The sequence below is a fragment of the Bradysia coprophila genome, unplaced genomic scaffold, assembly GCF_014529535.1.
Source record: "Bradysia coprophila strain Holo2 unplaced genomic scaffold, BU_Bcop_v1 contig_391, whole genome shotgun sequence".
Taxonomy (NCBI): Eukaryota; Metazoa; Arthropoda; class Insecta; order Diptera; family Sciaridae; genus Bradysia; species Bradysia coprophila.
The window spans coordinates 240014-254083 of NW_023503649.1; the positions used below are offsets into that span (position 1 = coordinate 240014).

Genomic DNA, 14070 nt, shown 5'->3' on the forward strand with positions numbered 1-14070 from the left:
GCAAAATGACGACACTGTGGAACATACATGCCATCTGTTATCGAAAACGTTTGACACATTCACATCTGACCACACCAGTGCTCTGGGTGCTTTGACAGATAGTTGTCAAATTTGTTCTCTTTCCGCTAACGTCTCCTCCAGCCATGGTGAGTTTTTTGGATTTTACAAATAAAATCTTTAAAATTTCGCTTCATCCATTGGAAATATGCCAATTTATCGGCACATTTGTATTTGTTAAATCGATTTCTACTGAAATCCAATAAAGTTTTGGTGGAAATGTTTAAATATCTGTGAGAAAATGTCGATTGAAATTTGTGACGGCAATGGATAAACAAACTCTACCTACAAATTGACAAAAAAAAATTATTGGTCGGCGAATTTCTAATAATATAAAATGTTCAATCTTTTTAGGGTCGAGTTAGAACGAAAACCATCAAAAAGGCCGCTAAGGTCATCATTGAGAAGTATTACACCCGATTGACCATGGATTTCCACACAAACAAGAGAATTTGTGAAGAAGTCGCAATTATTCCAACCAAGTCGTTGAGAAATAAAATTGCTGGGTAAGTCGAAGCGCTGGCTTCTGTTTAATCTAAACCTTTTTTTAGTCTGTGAATTATTCCTGTTGATCTACGCGACACTATCGAATTGTGAGAGTATCAGGTGGCAAAGTGTTACGATTTTCTCATAGTTTTGAGGTTATGTTTTGTTTGGTGAGAGGACGATGAAGAAATTGATGATGTTTGCTTTCGTAGTGACACACGATGCTTGTACTGTGCAGCTTTGTTTTGTGTAAATTAATCGTACTTCCGTATGTGTACTTACAGTGCACATCGACATAATTTCATCCCCTCAAAATACTCATCGTAGTCAATATCTTTAAGTTTTGTGTAGAAGTTATATGACCTCGGCGGCTTTACCCAAACCAACATCATCACCCTCATCATTAAAGTTCGTTTCGACATCATACTCACATGGATGTTCAATTAATATTCGTTGTCCGTCGTATATATAGTTCCCTTAATTGATATTTTTATGCCCGAAACACATGCAGTTTGCTCAAAAATGAGTCACTGCAGTGATCGAATCGAAATTTTGACAGACATGTTTGTTTGAAAGTCCAACATAACAACAAAAAAAGAGTTGGATTTTCATACGAGTCGGTTTATCAATATTTACCTCGTTTATGTCTTCACCCGAAGACAAGGAAGTACTTGAAAAACATACACTTTGTGGTAACGGTTCCAATCTGCGAACTGCCATGCTATACTGAACGTTGCTTTGTCAATTCGATGTTAATTTCTCGAAGAATAACAGGAAGATTTTCTTTCGACCGATAAGAACCAATCTGACATGATTCTGTGGACGGTTGTTTTGACAATTTTCTTTTCTGATTTTTTTTCCAGCTACGTCACACATTTGATGGGTCGATTGCGCCATTCCCAAGTCCGTGGCATTTCCATCAAATTGCAAGAAGAAGAGCGTGAACGCAGAGATAATTACGTTCCAGCTGTGTCGGCTCTTGAACAAGACATTATTGAGGTTGATCCACATACAAAGGATATGTTGAAGATGCTCGATTTCAACAGCATTAATGGAATTCAACTTACGCAATTAACCACACCAAATTACCGACGTAATTGATGTTCTACCACAAAATGATGTCACTTTATTGGGAATCTTTAAAATAAAACATTTCGTTTTAAAGTAACGTCCGAATTGAGTTATTAATGAAGAATGCGAAACGGACATAGGAATCATAATCGAAAGACTACTGCAATCTTTGAGGAAGTCAATTCATTAGCGCGTTAAGCTCGGAGAAGTTAGGTCAACCTGAATCCCACAAACCAGAAGTAACAAGAAGAAATATTAGTGAACGTATAAGGTAAGGTCCTAAATATTTACGAGTAGATAAGTTCCTGGTTTTATATCTGAGATGCTGTTGCTCTATAACGCAACTTTTAATGATATTCCCTGCGAATTTCTCAATATTTGAGTAGTTAGAGGGGGCCGAATAGTATGCATAACTGTAAAATGCGGATTTATTGATACCACTTTCGACGACTACTGACCGTTTCGAAATCTTAATGATTTCCGCCAAAGTCGAATCGCCAAAAAATAAAAAATAAAAACTCGTCAAGAAAATCGTCAAAGTGTGAAGAAACGCTAAGAAAAATCGCCAAATTGCGAAACTGAAACGCCCAGAAACAGAAAAAATGGAAAGTTTGACTTTATGTGCTCGATTTTGGCATGACTTTGCAGGATTTTAACGATTTGCTTGACGATTGGTTCATCAATAGCACTGACATCTCTTCTAATTTCTTTTCTAATTGCGAATATGAGTTATGAATGAGGTATTACCATAAACAACAAATTATCCGTGTTCATTTCTGTATTCTCTGTCAAATCAATGTCTGTAAAAAAGCCCGTTTTGCGTGGAACCGATACTGCACGCCACACCATCATCATATGTACTGTGTCAGTATAATCTTTGCAAAGCTTCGGCTAAAGTAAATGCAGCAGTCATCGAGAAAGCAATTTTAGCATGTAGCTCTAGCATCAATAATTGAATTTTTTACAGTACGCCTCCAATGGTCGTTCCAAATGCCAAAAATGATTGTTTATTTTGACAACGTACACTTCTTTTGTCAGCGCATTGCTATTTGCAATGGCGTCAGGTCAGATCACAGCTAAATTCTGCAACAACCTTACCATTATGCAGTGTTATGTTAATAACCTCTTATTCTTTTGAGCTATTTTTTTCTTTAGCTTTGTCCGTGTCCACTTATTAAAACTAGCTTGATAGAAGCTCGGCGCAAAAGCAGCAACAACCAGTTTTATTTTTTTTATTTTCTTGCTTTTCTTGCTGCAAGAATTGTAGCTCAAATGAAAATTTACGAAATAGGTACATGAATGAGTCTGCTGATTGGCTGTCTGACTGGTAGGACTAAACAATAAGCTACTCCCATCGAAATGTGAGGATTGGATACAGTCACCTGTATAAAATGAATCCCATTTGAATTTTGCCGGCTTATTATCCTCAAAAAAATTTTGGTAAAACATTTTTGGTAGTGGACTTGCGTCACGCCCGCTTACTAACGTGCGGGCATGATAAGAAAGAATAATCTTTCCTTTCACGTTCGAAACGACTTGCTAATAGGCCCTAGTCACTATTGGCGATCTTGGATGTCCTTATTTGTACAGCTCATTTCTTTGGATTTAATAGGAATCGGACTTGCTAGTATAGATCGACTGTAATTATCCGAAAATTTGTTCCACGACAAGATTCGTAATTATGATGCAGGTGAGAATAAATCGTTTCATTTGAATAGAATACCGTCAATACCCGAAACGTAAGCTCTGCAATCAGTACGGTAACTAACTCTCCAATTCTTTGTTCGAAATACATCTTCGCATATCTATTTTTTTGAATGATAAAAGCGAGCGATGGGGTGGATTGAAAATAGAATTTATTTACAAAATGAAATTGAAAAATTCGATTACTGTTGCCTCAGATACTAACGTGCTACTTTGTTAATATAATCATGCTGGCTACATCTGGCTCGTTGAAGACCTGAAAGACGAGCCAAAGAAAAGAAAATCGATTATATAGTGAAAAGCAGTTTCCACATTGCACAACTGTTTACCTGTTTGAAATCCTTATCTTTTATACGAAGTTTCAAATGCAGCGGATGCATTATACCGACCATTGATCTTCGAATTTTTGCCAGAGACCTGATGAATTCCGGTGTAAGTTTGTAGTTATCAACGCCTCCAGACCAAAAATCCAAATAAGTTAAATTTCTTGCGCGATGCACAAAATTTGAAACACTCTCTGCGGTCCAATCAATACTAACAGTTATAAATGATCGGAGCTGCGTCAGTTTACTAGCCATGCCGGCTAGGGATTCTTGGACAGATAAAAATTGTGCATCTATTCTAGGCAAATGGCATTGCAGTACGATTTCATGTAATCGAACTAATGTTTCTAAAATCTTTATAATGTCGTTGAACACTGCAGCAGGAATTGAAAACAGTTCGAGTGAATTAAGGCTTTGGAAATTCGAGAGAAGTGGCAGGTTTTCGATTGGATCTTCAATTAGTCCAATGTCTAAATTTAACTTGACCAGATTTATTAACCATGTATCAAAATATCGTAAGTCGATGCTATGGGTAGTCATACATCTTCGCAAATTGAGTATCGCCTAGGAAAGACGGATGAACAGTCATTTAGTATGCGTTTTTTTTGTAATTTTCACTTATAAATATTTCCATAACAAAAGCTTACCAGTTGTTGATTCTGTGTGAAAACACTATTTGGTATGTATATTGAAGAATAAGTTACATCCAAAATCTCTAACCGCCGAAAAAATTTCTGGGACCTCGGTGCAAAGATAATATTGCCGAAAACAATCAGCTCTCGCAGATTCAGACATAACAACGGCAAATCGATCATCACGGCGCAGTTTGCATTCCAGCACGAATTTTGTAACGTCAACACCTCCAACCGCCTCAATACTGGTGTCAGAATTGTCAACGGCATCCAGCATATCTCACCAAGAATTGAAAATTCAATTAAATTTGGTCCGACTGTTTCCGTTAACAATCGAAAGAATTTCGTTAGTGAGCTGGCTCCATATTTTAAGTCGACTTTAAGGTCAATTTGTCTTAAATTTGTTCCGATTTTACGTAGTGTTCTGACCGCAGCGACTATGTCTTCGGGTGTGCCAATGTAACACATATACGATTTCTTGTGACGGAAAAGCCTTTTCGCCACATTTTCCAGCCTTGTACACGTTTGGCTAACAGCTACGATTTCCTCAGCGTCGAGATACCGGCACAGATGAAATAAACAATCGTCGTTTAATTTTAAAATATTCATTTTCGTTTACTTTGACACTCGAAAATTTTCAATTGATGGAGCCAAAATAAATTTGTTTTTAAAGCACTTCTTCCGTTGACTACCTATTGGTCACTATTGGTTGTTCATAATGAAGTGTTACACTCAAGGGTACGATGATTCTCTATACCTCGTGTGCTGTAATGCGTTTAAAAGCAGTGATAAGAAACGAATAGAAAGAGACAAAAAGTGGCGAACGGGTGATAAATAGATATAAATGGTCTACATGGATCGTGTGATCATCTCTATAGAATGCACATAATTCAAATGGTATTAGGCTAACGTGGAGGTGAAAGTTTTGAATATTCGGTTCTGCTCAAAATAAATCAGGGTCCATTAATTTACATATTGTTGAAGGAATCAATTTTTGTAATCAATGACATTGCAATTTTGACGAGTGGAGAGGTCGGCACGAAGGGGCTGACATGATTATTTGAGATATTATATTATCTAATTCAAAACTATCTCAAAAGAGCGTTTCATCCAACCTTTTACATGTTACGGAAAGGATTCTTTTGTTTTATTTTTCTAAAAAGTTTTTTATGCAAATTATGGGAGAGAGGGCGCTTCGCTCATATGAAATGTGCATTTATATTGCCTAATTCAAATTTATGTTTTGACGAATAAAAATACTGCCCCTCCCTTCGGGGTCGGGCCATAACGTATCCACTCGTCAAAATGAAAATTTGGCACCACGGACGTAATGTATTTTAGTGCTTGCCCCATGCGAAAATTGTTTCTTACATATCAATTTGGCCCATGCGAAAATGATCTATTACATGAGGTATATTTGCATGACACTATCGACAGGTAAACTCTATTTTTCGCGGGGTGCTCAGTCACTCACGGAAAACGAGTTTTCGTGTGGTACAACCAGATGAAGAAGAATAATGCATCATCTGAAATATTTTATGCCTTACAACATAGAAACGAAAATAATTATTGATGTTTTTGGTTTTTTGACACAAATTTTGCAGCAGCGTGAGTTCAATGTAGCAAAAACCATTCAATGACAACATGCCACCAACTTGCGATCGTTGTGACGAGACTAACGTAACATCATTATTGTTGTCGGGATCTTTTTTTTGTAGAAGTGAGAGCCGATCTCGGCGGTATACTAGATTTTTTGCATATGTTTTCTTGGTTTTGTCTACGGATATAATATAAGTTTTTATTCTGCGTTAAGAAATTGATATGTATGTAAGGATCAATTGTTTTGGGCAAGCAATAATATAGAATGCAGTGCATGCTGCTGACGTGATTCCTTAATTTTGAAACAATTTCGAGATACTCGCAACCTCACTCGTGTGTTGTTGAGCAACTTGCTTCGGTAACTGTTAGTTTCGACAAGTGTAGTTACATACCTCGCCTTCGGCTCGGATATACAAACTCTACACTTGTCTCAACTAACAGTTACCGAAGCTTGTTGCTCAACAACAACACACTTGTGAGGTTGCTCTTATCTCAAAATTGTTCCCTCATGTAATGAATCATTTTCGCAGCATGCACTGTAACCTACTATTACATATCACGTAATTTTTGATACTAGTTTCTTTCCTTCTTTAGTTTAGCTATGCTTTTTGGTATGTAATATGACACTGGATAATCACTCATTCTCGACTTCGTTGCCAACAAACGATGATCAGTCGTTTAGAAAACTTTATGTCGCTGTACGTAGCAACTTATATTGAGAGGGTCTGACTCAGGGCCGATTTTAAGGAATTGAATTCTTAAATTTCCCAAAAATTCCTTTTCCTAAAAATTTGGTGAAATATCAAAAATTACACCTAAAATTAGGTATTTGGCTCTAAGATAGCCAAAACAACTGGAACAAGTCATAAAACTAACAAAAGTATTTGTTTTTGAAAAGATCGTTTTACTGGTTGCGCCTTGCAGCCTTGTTTTCGCTTTTAAATAAACAATTCAGAAGTCACAGAAGTGAATGTAACAAAAATCGGTTAAAAAATTTAAGAATTTAATTCCCTTGCAATAGGCCCTGGTCTGGTCGGATCATATCATACAAATTGGCATGAAATTTTATGCTAAAATGCACGATGACGCTACAATTCGCTATAATTACGTCATTATTGAAAAGTTGAGGATTTACTTGATAATGCCGCTTTCTTGTATTCAGAAATTGATTCTGTCACTTCTGTCGTTTAAAATGTTTAATCATTGATTAAAATCGATAGCATACAACAACTTTACCTATTCAATAATTGAAGATTTAACAAAGAGTTTTCTTTGTTTCAATCATTCTGTTACTAGGAACATTAAAAAAAAGTCTCTGATATAGAATTCGCCGATTTTCCACTGATTTTATACTCCTGCAATAAGCAGAGTGACGATTCCTTTAAAGAAACATTAATTGAAGTTTTTCTTTTGACAATATTTTTCATATTCATAATTTATTGTAGAGCTCAATCAATAAATATATTCAATTTATTCTACAAAATATTTTCGTGGTTAGCATAGAAAATAAAATTAAAATAAAAAAAGTTCAGTAACAAAAAATACTGACGAAAATTTTGCTTAAAAATAATAATTGCGGTTAATGAGCTTCTAACAGTAAAGCTTAAATGATTAATTGCTTTGTATGACGAAAGTATATGACAAACGAAAATGGAAATCGAAATACTTTTTTAAAAAGGTCAATGTTTAAGACACTAATTTAATTCATTTTAATCACAATAATTAATATTTGGATGTAGAAGATATCTTTCCGATCTAAAAAACCTTTTTTTTTGTTTTGTTTTGTCTTCTAGAATAATAAAAAGTTTTTAGGTTCACTATAACGTAAAAATAGATCATAAATACTTTAGAATGTAAAGTTTTTTTGTGTGTTTGTGTAAATAATTAATATTTGAATAAATGAACTTATCGTCTAATAAGGCATATAGGAAGATAATTATTTTAAATATTTTCTTTTCTAACTTGAAATACAATGTCCAGTCAAAAATTAAATATGACAATCGTTGTTCTTCACTGCGATTACTGATTCATTTACGGTTCATACACTCGCGGAAAAATTAAATCCGACATTATTTTCTGACTTGGGGGTAGTTGTGGTTTGTGATTTTATTTTACAACAAAATACTAAAACATTGAATCTAGACGTTCATTTGTTATATTAAATTTATGTGTGAACAATTACAAAATCCACAACAACTCTTAAATCAGAAAATATGTTGGATTTTAGAGAGCAATATTACTATTTCTAATCTCTACTCTTGCTGCCAATTCAGATCCCGGATATGCGTAACGCAACAAAATCAATAAATCTGTTACTTCATTTGTGCAAAGCGTTTGATACGAAATCTACGACTTCAATTTTTATATCATGCGTTTTGTTGTAAGAGAACAAAAACCAGAAATTGTCGTCGTTGTGCAGATGAATAATCTCCAGTTATATAATATTCTGGAACAATAGGTAAATAGAAATGAACAAATCAATGTTGTGGTAGCGGATGACCTAAAGTTTTATTCTCATTCTTTAATATGTCCAAAGTAAACGGATTGATAAGTGTTATTACGAAAATCACGTAACAATTAAAAGTTCATTGAAATCTCACTTTTTTTTCTTAAAAGTTGCACTTAATTGAAGATAACAAAACCAATTCAAACCATTAATATCATGCAAAGTTGTTGTTGGTTTCTATTCAAAGCTATTGGAAACATATTTTCCCAGTTATTTCGAACCAACACGGTTGTAAAATAAAAACAATAATCGCATGACTAGGCCATATGTGGATGACATTAGCATCATAACAACTTAATACTTGAATTTTCACTCATTGCACGCTGCGGCTTCGGTGCCCTTGTCTAATCTTTGTTTGATGTTTTCTTTTCATTGCGATTCTTTTCAGTATCCTGTCTTGTCCGTTTAATGGCTTCTGTTTTAACAAAATCAACGCATTTATAAACGACTCCACTCGGATCCGGTTGTACTGCCTTAGCAAACGTTGGATTGCTTCGGTTTGCCAAGGATAAATTCGATGTGCTTGTTGAATTCGCTTTTGAACTGTTTGTGGTGCAAATGGATGGAGGGTTCGAATGATCTAAGTCAAAATACTCTAAATGGCCGACTGGTTTTGCTTGAGATTGTTGCTGCGGCTGTGGAATCATTTGTTTTGTAAGTGTAAGCGACGATGATGCTGATGAATTGTTATAGTTTCGTGGAAGAGTTTTCGAAAGGCTTTCTGAATGATTCGAATATATGCCGGTATCTGTTGATAGCGACATTGGACCACCTTTTCGGCGTAGTGAGTGGGTGTCGAACTAAATCAGAGGAAACGGAATGTTGGTTTTGAGCCAGATTTACATTCAACTGCATCTTACCTTCGGAGTGCTCGGCTTCAATTTCCGGTCGCAAGGTGGTGGTCTCAATTCTAAATGAAATGAGGATGTTGATATGCGCTTTGCTGATTGATTAATATCCGGTTGCTCTTTACTATCGGCTGGTTTATTTTCAACTGGCTTTGGTTTCAGACCTCTATTCACAACCGGGGCGTTTTCCTACAAAAAGAAATTCAAATTCATGTTCGGCAACAGTTGACTGTGAAATCACGACATATTCTCACCTGATCAACGAAATCATAACAGAAAACATTGCTATCCACCTTGGATGGCGCGGCATTCGAATAGAAATGAGATCTGTTTGGAATTTTCGATGTAGCCATTTCCGTAGTTAGATTCGGCGTTGATGATGTTATTTGGTCGCGATCGAGCAATGTCGGAGAAATTGAATTATTTTCATTTAAATTATAGTAAGGCATCTGATGTGATCGAGGAATGTCATAACTGTCTTCTACACACTGAAACAGACGAACAAATTTTGAATGACCATTTGGCCGGTTTTTTTTTTTAAACTACGAGACAGTCACTTACACAGCTAATATCTTTTGGTCCAATAGCCGGCGACGCATTTTCCGTGTCTGACGAATGAATCTCTTTATTCCGTTCCTCAACTCCTTCAAGCAGCAATTTGCTTATACGTTTCGGAGGTCGAGACGGAACTGATTTTTTACGCTTCTCAACAACGTGATCATTGTCGGTCGTTTTTTCGTCGTTTGGTAATCTAGAAAAGCGATGTGTGTATGTGATGACAATGGAATCATTTTCAATGGAACTATCCGATGGTCGAAGACTGCGATCTGAATGGTAAGGAAATTAGCGCAGTTAGATTTTGGTGCTGAAGAGTTGCACAAATATTGTTTACCTAATGGACCATGTGGTGATTGATGTGTCGTCCAATCTTCGTCGTCCGTGAACACGGATTCAGAGTCTGTAGGACTCGATCGTCCACTTCTTGGTCGAGGCTGCGACTAAATGATGACAATTTATTAAAAAATCTTTGATTACTCGGTGTGCGAGAGTTTTATGCGTTACCGGTGGACAATTGTTCCTTTTCGGTGAATATGGCTGATCGTTGGTTAAATTCAGTCCAATATTGATATGGCTTCGAGGAGTATCATAGAATTTCGGATCCAAAGAATTTAGTGGAGTAGCCGGATTGCTCATGTCAAACATTCCCGGACTGCCCGAAAAACATTCACTAATCGGAATGTACGGCCCAGAGCTTGTACTCAATGCTGGAGACGGTTCCGAATTGTCCAGCACATGACACTCAGATAGTTTAAGATTTTCTGGAATTTTTCTCGCATTCCCAATTGTTGGCTTCATTTCAACGAGAGAATGAGCTCTTGTGTGAGAAGGAAAACCATTTGATTGTTCACTGGGTGTGCTGGGAATACGAACCGATTGGGATCGCTCGACCGCTTGAATTCGTGTAATTTCATTTTCGATGGCTGCAAAATTGTAGTAGTTTACACTGTCATTGTTTTGATGAGATGCACCAGCTGATAATGGGACATCGCAAAGCATAGTCTCGCGATTCGAGTACATTGAATTGGATTTCGATGAACTGTCGTATGATTGATCACTTCGATTATTTGAATGGGACGAGACATTCGGCTGCGACGATATGACTGTGCGTTGATCTGTCGGTTTGTTCAATTCTGCCTCGCTTCCCACATTGTAATCTATGTAAGTCACAGCGTTAATGATTGTGTATTATAATCACACTCAATTCACTCACATTGCCGGTTGGTATCACTGTTCGTTCCTTTGTTCGATAAATCTTGTAAATTGCACACTTGGCATATGCATGCCACCCAATCGTTCATGTCGGCTTCGGAATCAGCAGCTAAGTAGTATGTACGTCTCGGTGTTTTAACATCGAACATATTCTGGAATTTCTGTTTTCTATGCTCGAGCCGTAGACCAGAATCGACTTGTTCACATTGATCCAAATCAATCATTCCTTTCAATTTACGACAATTTCGATCGGTGTAGTACTCCAGATGAAATTGGCCTGGTATTTCACCCTGACGAAGAATGAACCAACGACGACGCCATCGCTGTAAAGGTAAAAAAATTGTGGTTTAACCAAGGGCTTTTAACACTTTGTTATATTGAATATTTAACGGAACTAACATCAATGGACACCTAATACGTACCGTTTTTTGTTTTCTAAATTTGAATTAACTCATTGGTAATGAGAGCTAGATGTTCAATGGGGACTATACTCAATAACGTGGAAAAAACTCGCTAAATATCTTGAGGTAAAGCGCTTGTATTCAAATTAAAGTAGACGGTAACGAGACATTGACTTCAATTTCCAACGAATAAACTTCTCGTTCATTTAAAATTAAAATCAAACGCTATCTTTGAGAAAGTTACGAGTAAGTAGGGAGGAAAAGCCGTGTAAGCGAAACTGTGCCCCAATTTCATCCAACTGTTTTAACAAAATTAATTGTTGCAGAGCGTGTCATTTTCGTCGTTACATAAAACAGACTGACGAATTTTTATCCAAAGAACTAAGGTATATATTCACGGAATCTAATAATGACTAATCAAAGTTTTCGCAGCACGACCGTTTACACAATATTCTTTGTGAGCATATTTTAATGCTTTTGATTAATTGTATAATTAAATAAGTGAAAATGCAAACAAAATATACTCCGATAAGCAATCCAATAACAATTATTGGACAGATAATTTACATAATTTGGGTGATGCATTAAAGTACGTCAATGTGAATATATATTTTATGTGTAACAAGTGCGCATTACTGTTAGTAATTACGAGAATTCCGAGATCGGATTAGTATGGACTCGAACAAAGGGGTGTTTGCATTCTGAATAGAAATGGATTTGCACGCCTGATAAATAACTTGATTGAAATCTTTGTCTTATGAAATTTACATGTCTTAAACACTGTTTCACTGACCAAATGAATGATGTGCATGTACACATTAAAGGGAAGGCGATTGTTTAATCTCGAATGAATAGAGATTTTAAAGAATCTTGAGACACATAGGTCCTTAGGCTTGCATCTGAAAGTTTAAAAGAAGAAGCAAACAAACAAAACATAATACATCACCTCGTTCTTGACCTTGTAGACAATGAAATGCAGAGAGATTTTTCATGGGTTTAGTTTATCAAATTATCGCTATTTGATCGTCTTATGAACATGATTATCATAAGCTCACGAGCAGTTGTAATTCCTTAATAAGCGCTTAGAATCGCACTTTCTCATGAAATCGAATTTTCGATGTAAATCAGGATGATTGTAATTCCCAGTGAATAAAAACGTGTAGATGTAGGCATATAGAAGCTGCAAAGTAAAACAGGTACCGCTTAATAAGGAGACTCGATAGAAACTTTGAAGTAAACATATCGTCTGGCTTGGACAACGGCAGTCACAGAGAACGGACGTGTTTATGCGTTGCTCTCTAAAAGTGTTTCTTTTGTGTGGCTGTGTGTGAATTCATTTTCGATTTTGTCTAATTTCTGTGCCAACTTTTACGGCTTTGGTGTTTTTATTTTGCTGTAATGGTTAAATGGTGAAATTATTTTAAAGGTTTTATTAACGAAGTCAAAGTGTTGTTCTCGTAGGTCATTTTCTCTTTGATCAATAAAGTCGTTCTCGCCTCATTGTGCGATATCAACAATTGTGTTATTTTCTTTGTTATTTAACATGTGCTTCGTGGCGTCGGTGTACGGATTAACAATCGACTCTACCAGAAGCTAATGCTAAATTACGTGCTCGATTAATGTACGAAAATGACACATTGCCGTATGGCATCTGGCAGTCAATTTTAGTGCAGGTAAGGTACAAACGCCTCGGGTTCTCATTTGACACCCCAAAACCACATAGCAAATTTTTACAAATTTGCTGTGGTACAATCCCAAGATACAGAAACTATCTTGTACTCCAAAATGACGCGAGGTTTAACAGATCTATTGATTGATACGTTGTATGGATGTCAAGGGATATGACGAAATACGAATCATTCAAACGCTACAACCTGCAACGCCAGAACGAGTTCAGTCACATGGTGGCATGGCGATTTATACGAAGAGGCAACTCATGGCCTATGGTGATTAGACACTTGCTATTACCTAAAACTAATAGCCGTAACCGTAACAAAGTCGGAAATATCAAAAAACCCAACATTCGCTTTCTCCATAAAAGAAACCATATCGACATAATGTCAATAGTAGAAAGAGCTACAACATGACAATGTTGATAGCGCCATCTTTGGGGAAATGTACAGGTCAATTAGTGATGGTTGTGGTATTTGCATACCACCCACGGCTTGAAGAATTCACAACGTATGGGACGTTAACACACGGTCGATTTGTGAACAATCTAAGTCGGGAGAGATATGATGTAAAATCACAGTCCATATGATCAAGAGACTTGTACAATAGCACAACAGGCCCATCTGAGGCTTAGGTGCTGGGCTTACACCCTCCCATCTAATCTAATCTAATCTAATCTAAACATATCGTCTACTGATATCAGTGATAAATGCTAATTTTAGCCATATCACCCGATTGACATCAACAAATTAACGAGATTATCTTTTGAAATAGATATATCGCAAGTTTATCGCACGAGAAAGCGCAAGCCGAATTTTATACGGAATTTTTGTTTATTTAAAACGTTTTAGTTTAGATTTCATAAAAAGACATGCATATTAATTCCGTTGAATGTGACCAGGAATTTGATTAGGCTTACAGTTTTTTTTTTTTAATACATTCTCGCGCATTTTGTGAGAGAGATACTCAATAGTAGCGCAAACGTATCATAAATACAGTCAA

The 14070-nt window shown here is 36.3% G+C and overlaps 3 protein-coding genes across 3 annotated transcripts; 1 reads left to right on the top strand and 2 right to left on the bottom strand.

Annotated features, from left to right (window-relative positions):
• Positions 1-16: 16 nt before the first annotated feature.
• On the top strand, positions 17-1670 carry LOC119082184 (40S ribosomal protein S17). Its single transcript, XM_037191606.1, has 3 exons — positions 17-146; positions 412-563; positions 1407-1670. Exons 1-3 carry the CDS (start codon positions 144-146, stop codon positions 1642-1644), a joined length of 393 nt encoding a protein of 130 aa, XP_037047501.1. The 5' UTR covers positions 17-143; the 3' UTR covers positions 1645-1670.
• Positions 1671-3453: 1783 nt separating this feature from the next.
• LOC119082182 lies at positions 3454-5056 on the bottom strand. Its single transcript, XM_037191598.1, has 3 exons — positions 4289-5056; positions 3648-4205; positions 3454-3574 (listed from the first exon to the last, which is right to left on the bottom strand). Exons 1-3 carry the CDS (start codon positions 4880-4882, stop codon positions 3527-3529), a joined length of 1200 nt encoding a protein of 399 aa, XP_037047493.1. The 5' UTR covers positions 4883-5056; the 3' UTR covers positions 3454-3526.
• A 2224-nt stretch (positions 5057-7280) lies between these two features.
• Positions 7281-11313, bottom strand: LOC119082180 (protein daughter of sevenless-like). The gene is made up of 7 exons (XM_037191594.1): positions 10998-11313; positions 10289-10941; positions 10119-10224; positions 9788-10053; positions 9481-9714; positions 9239-9415; positions 7281-9178 (listed from the first exon to the last, which is right to left on the bottom strand). The coding sequence occupies exons 1-7, from the start codon at positions 11218-11220 to the stop codon at positions 8723-8725; spliced, it is 2115 nt and encodes a 704-aa protein (XP_037047489.1). The 5' UTR covers positions 11221-11313; the 3' UTR covers positions 7281-8722.
• Positions 11314-14070: the final 2757 nt, after the last annotated feature.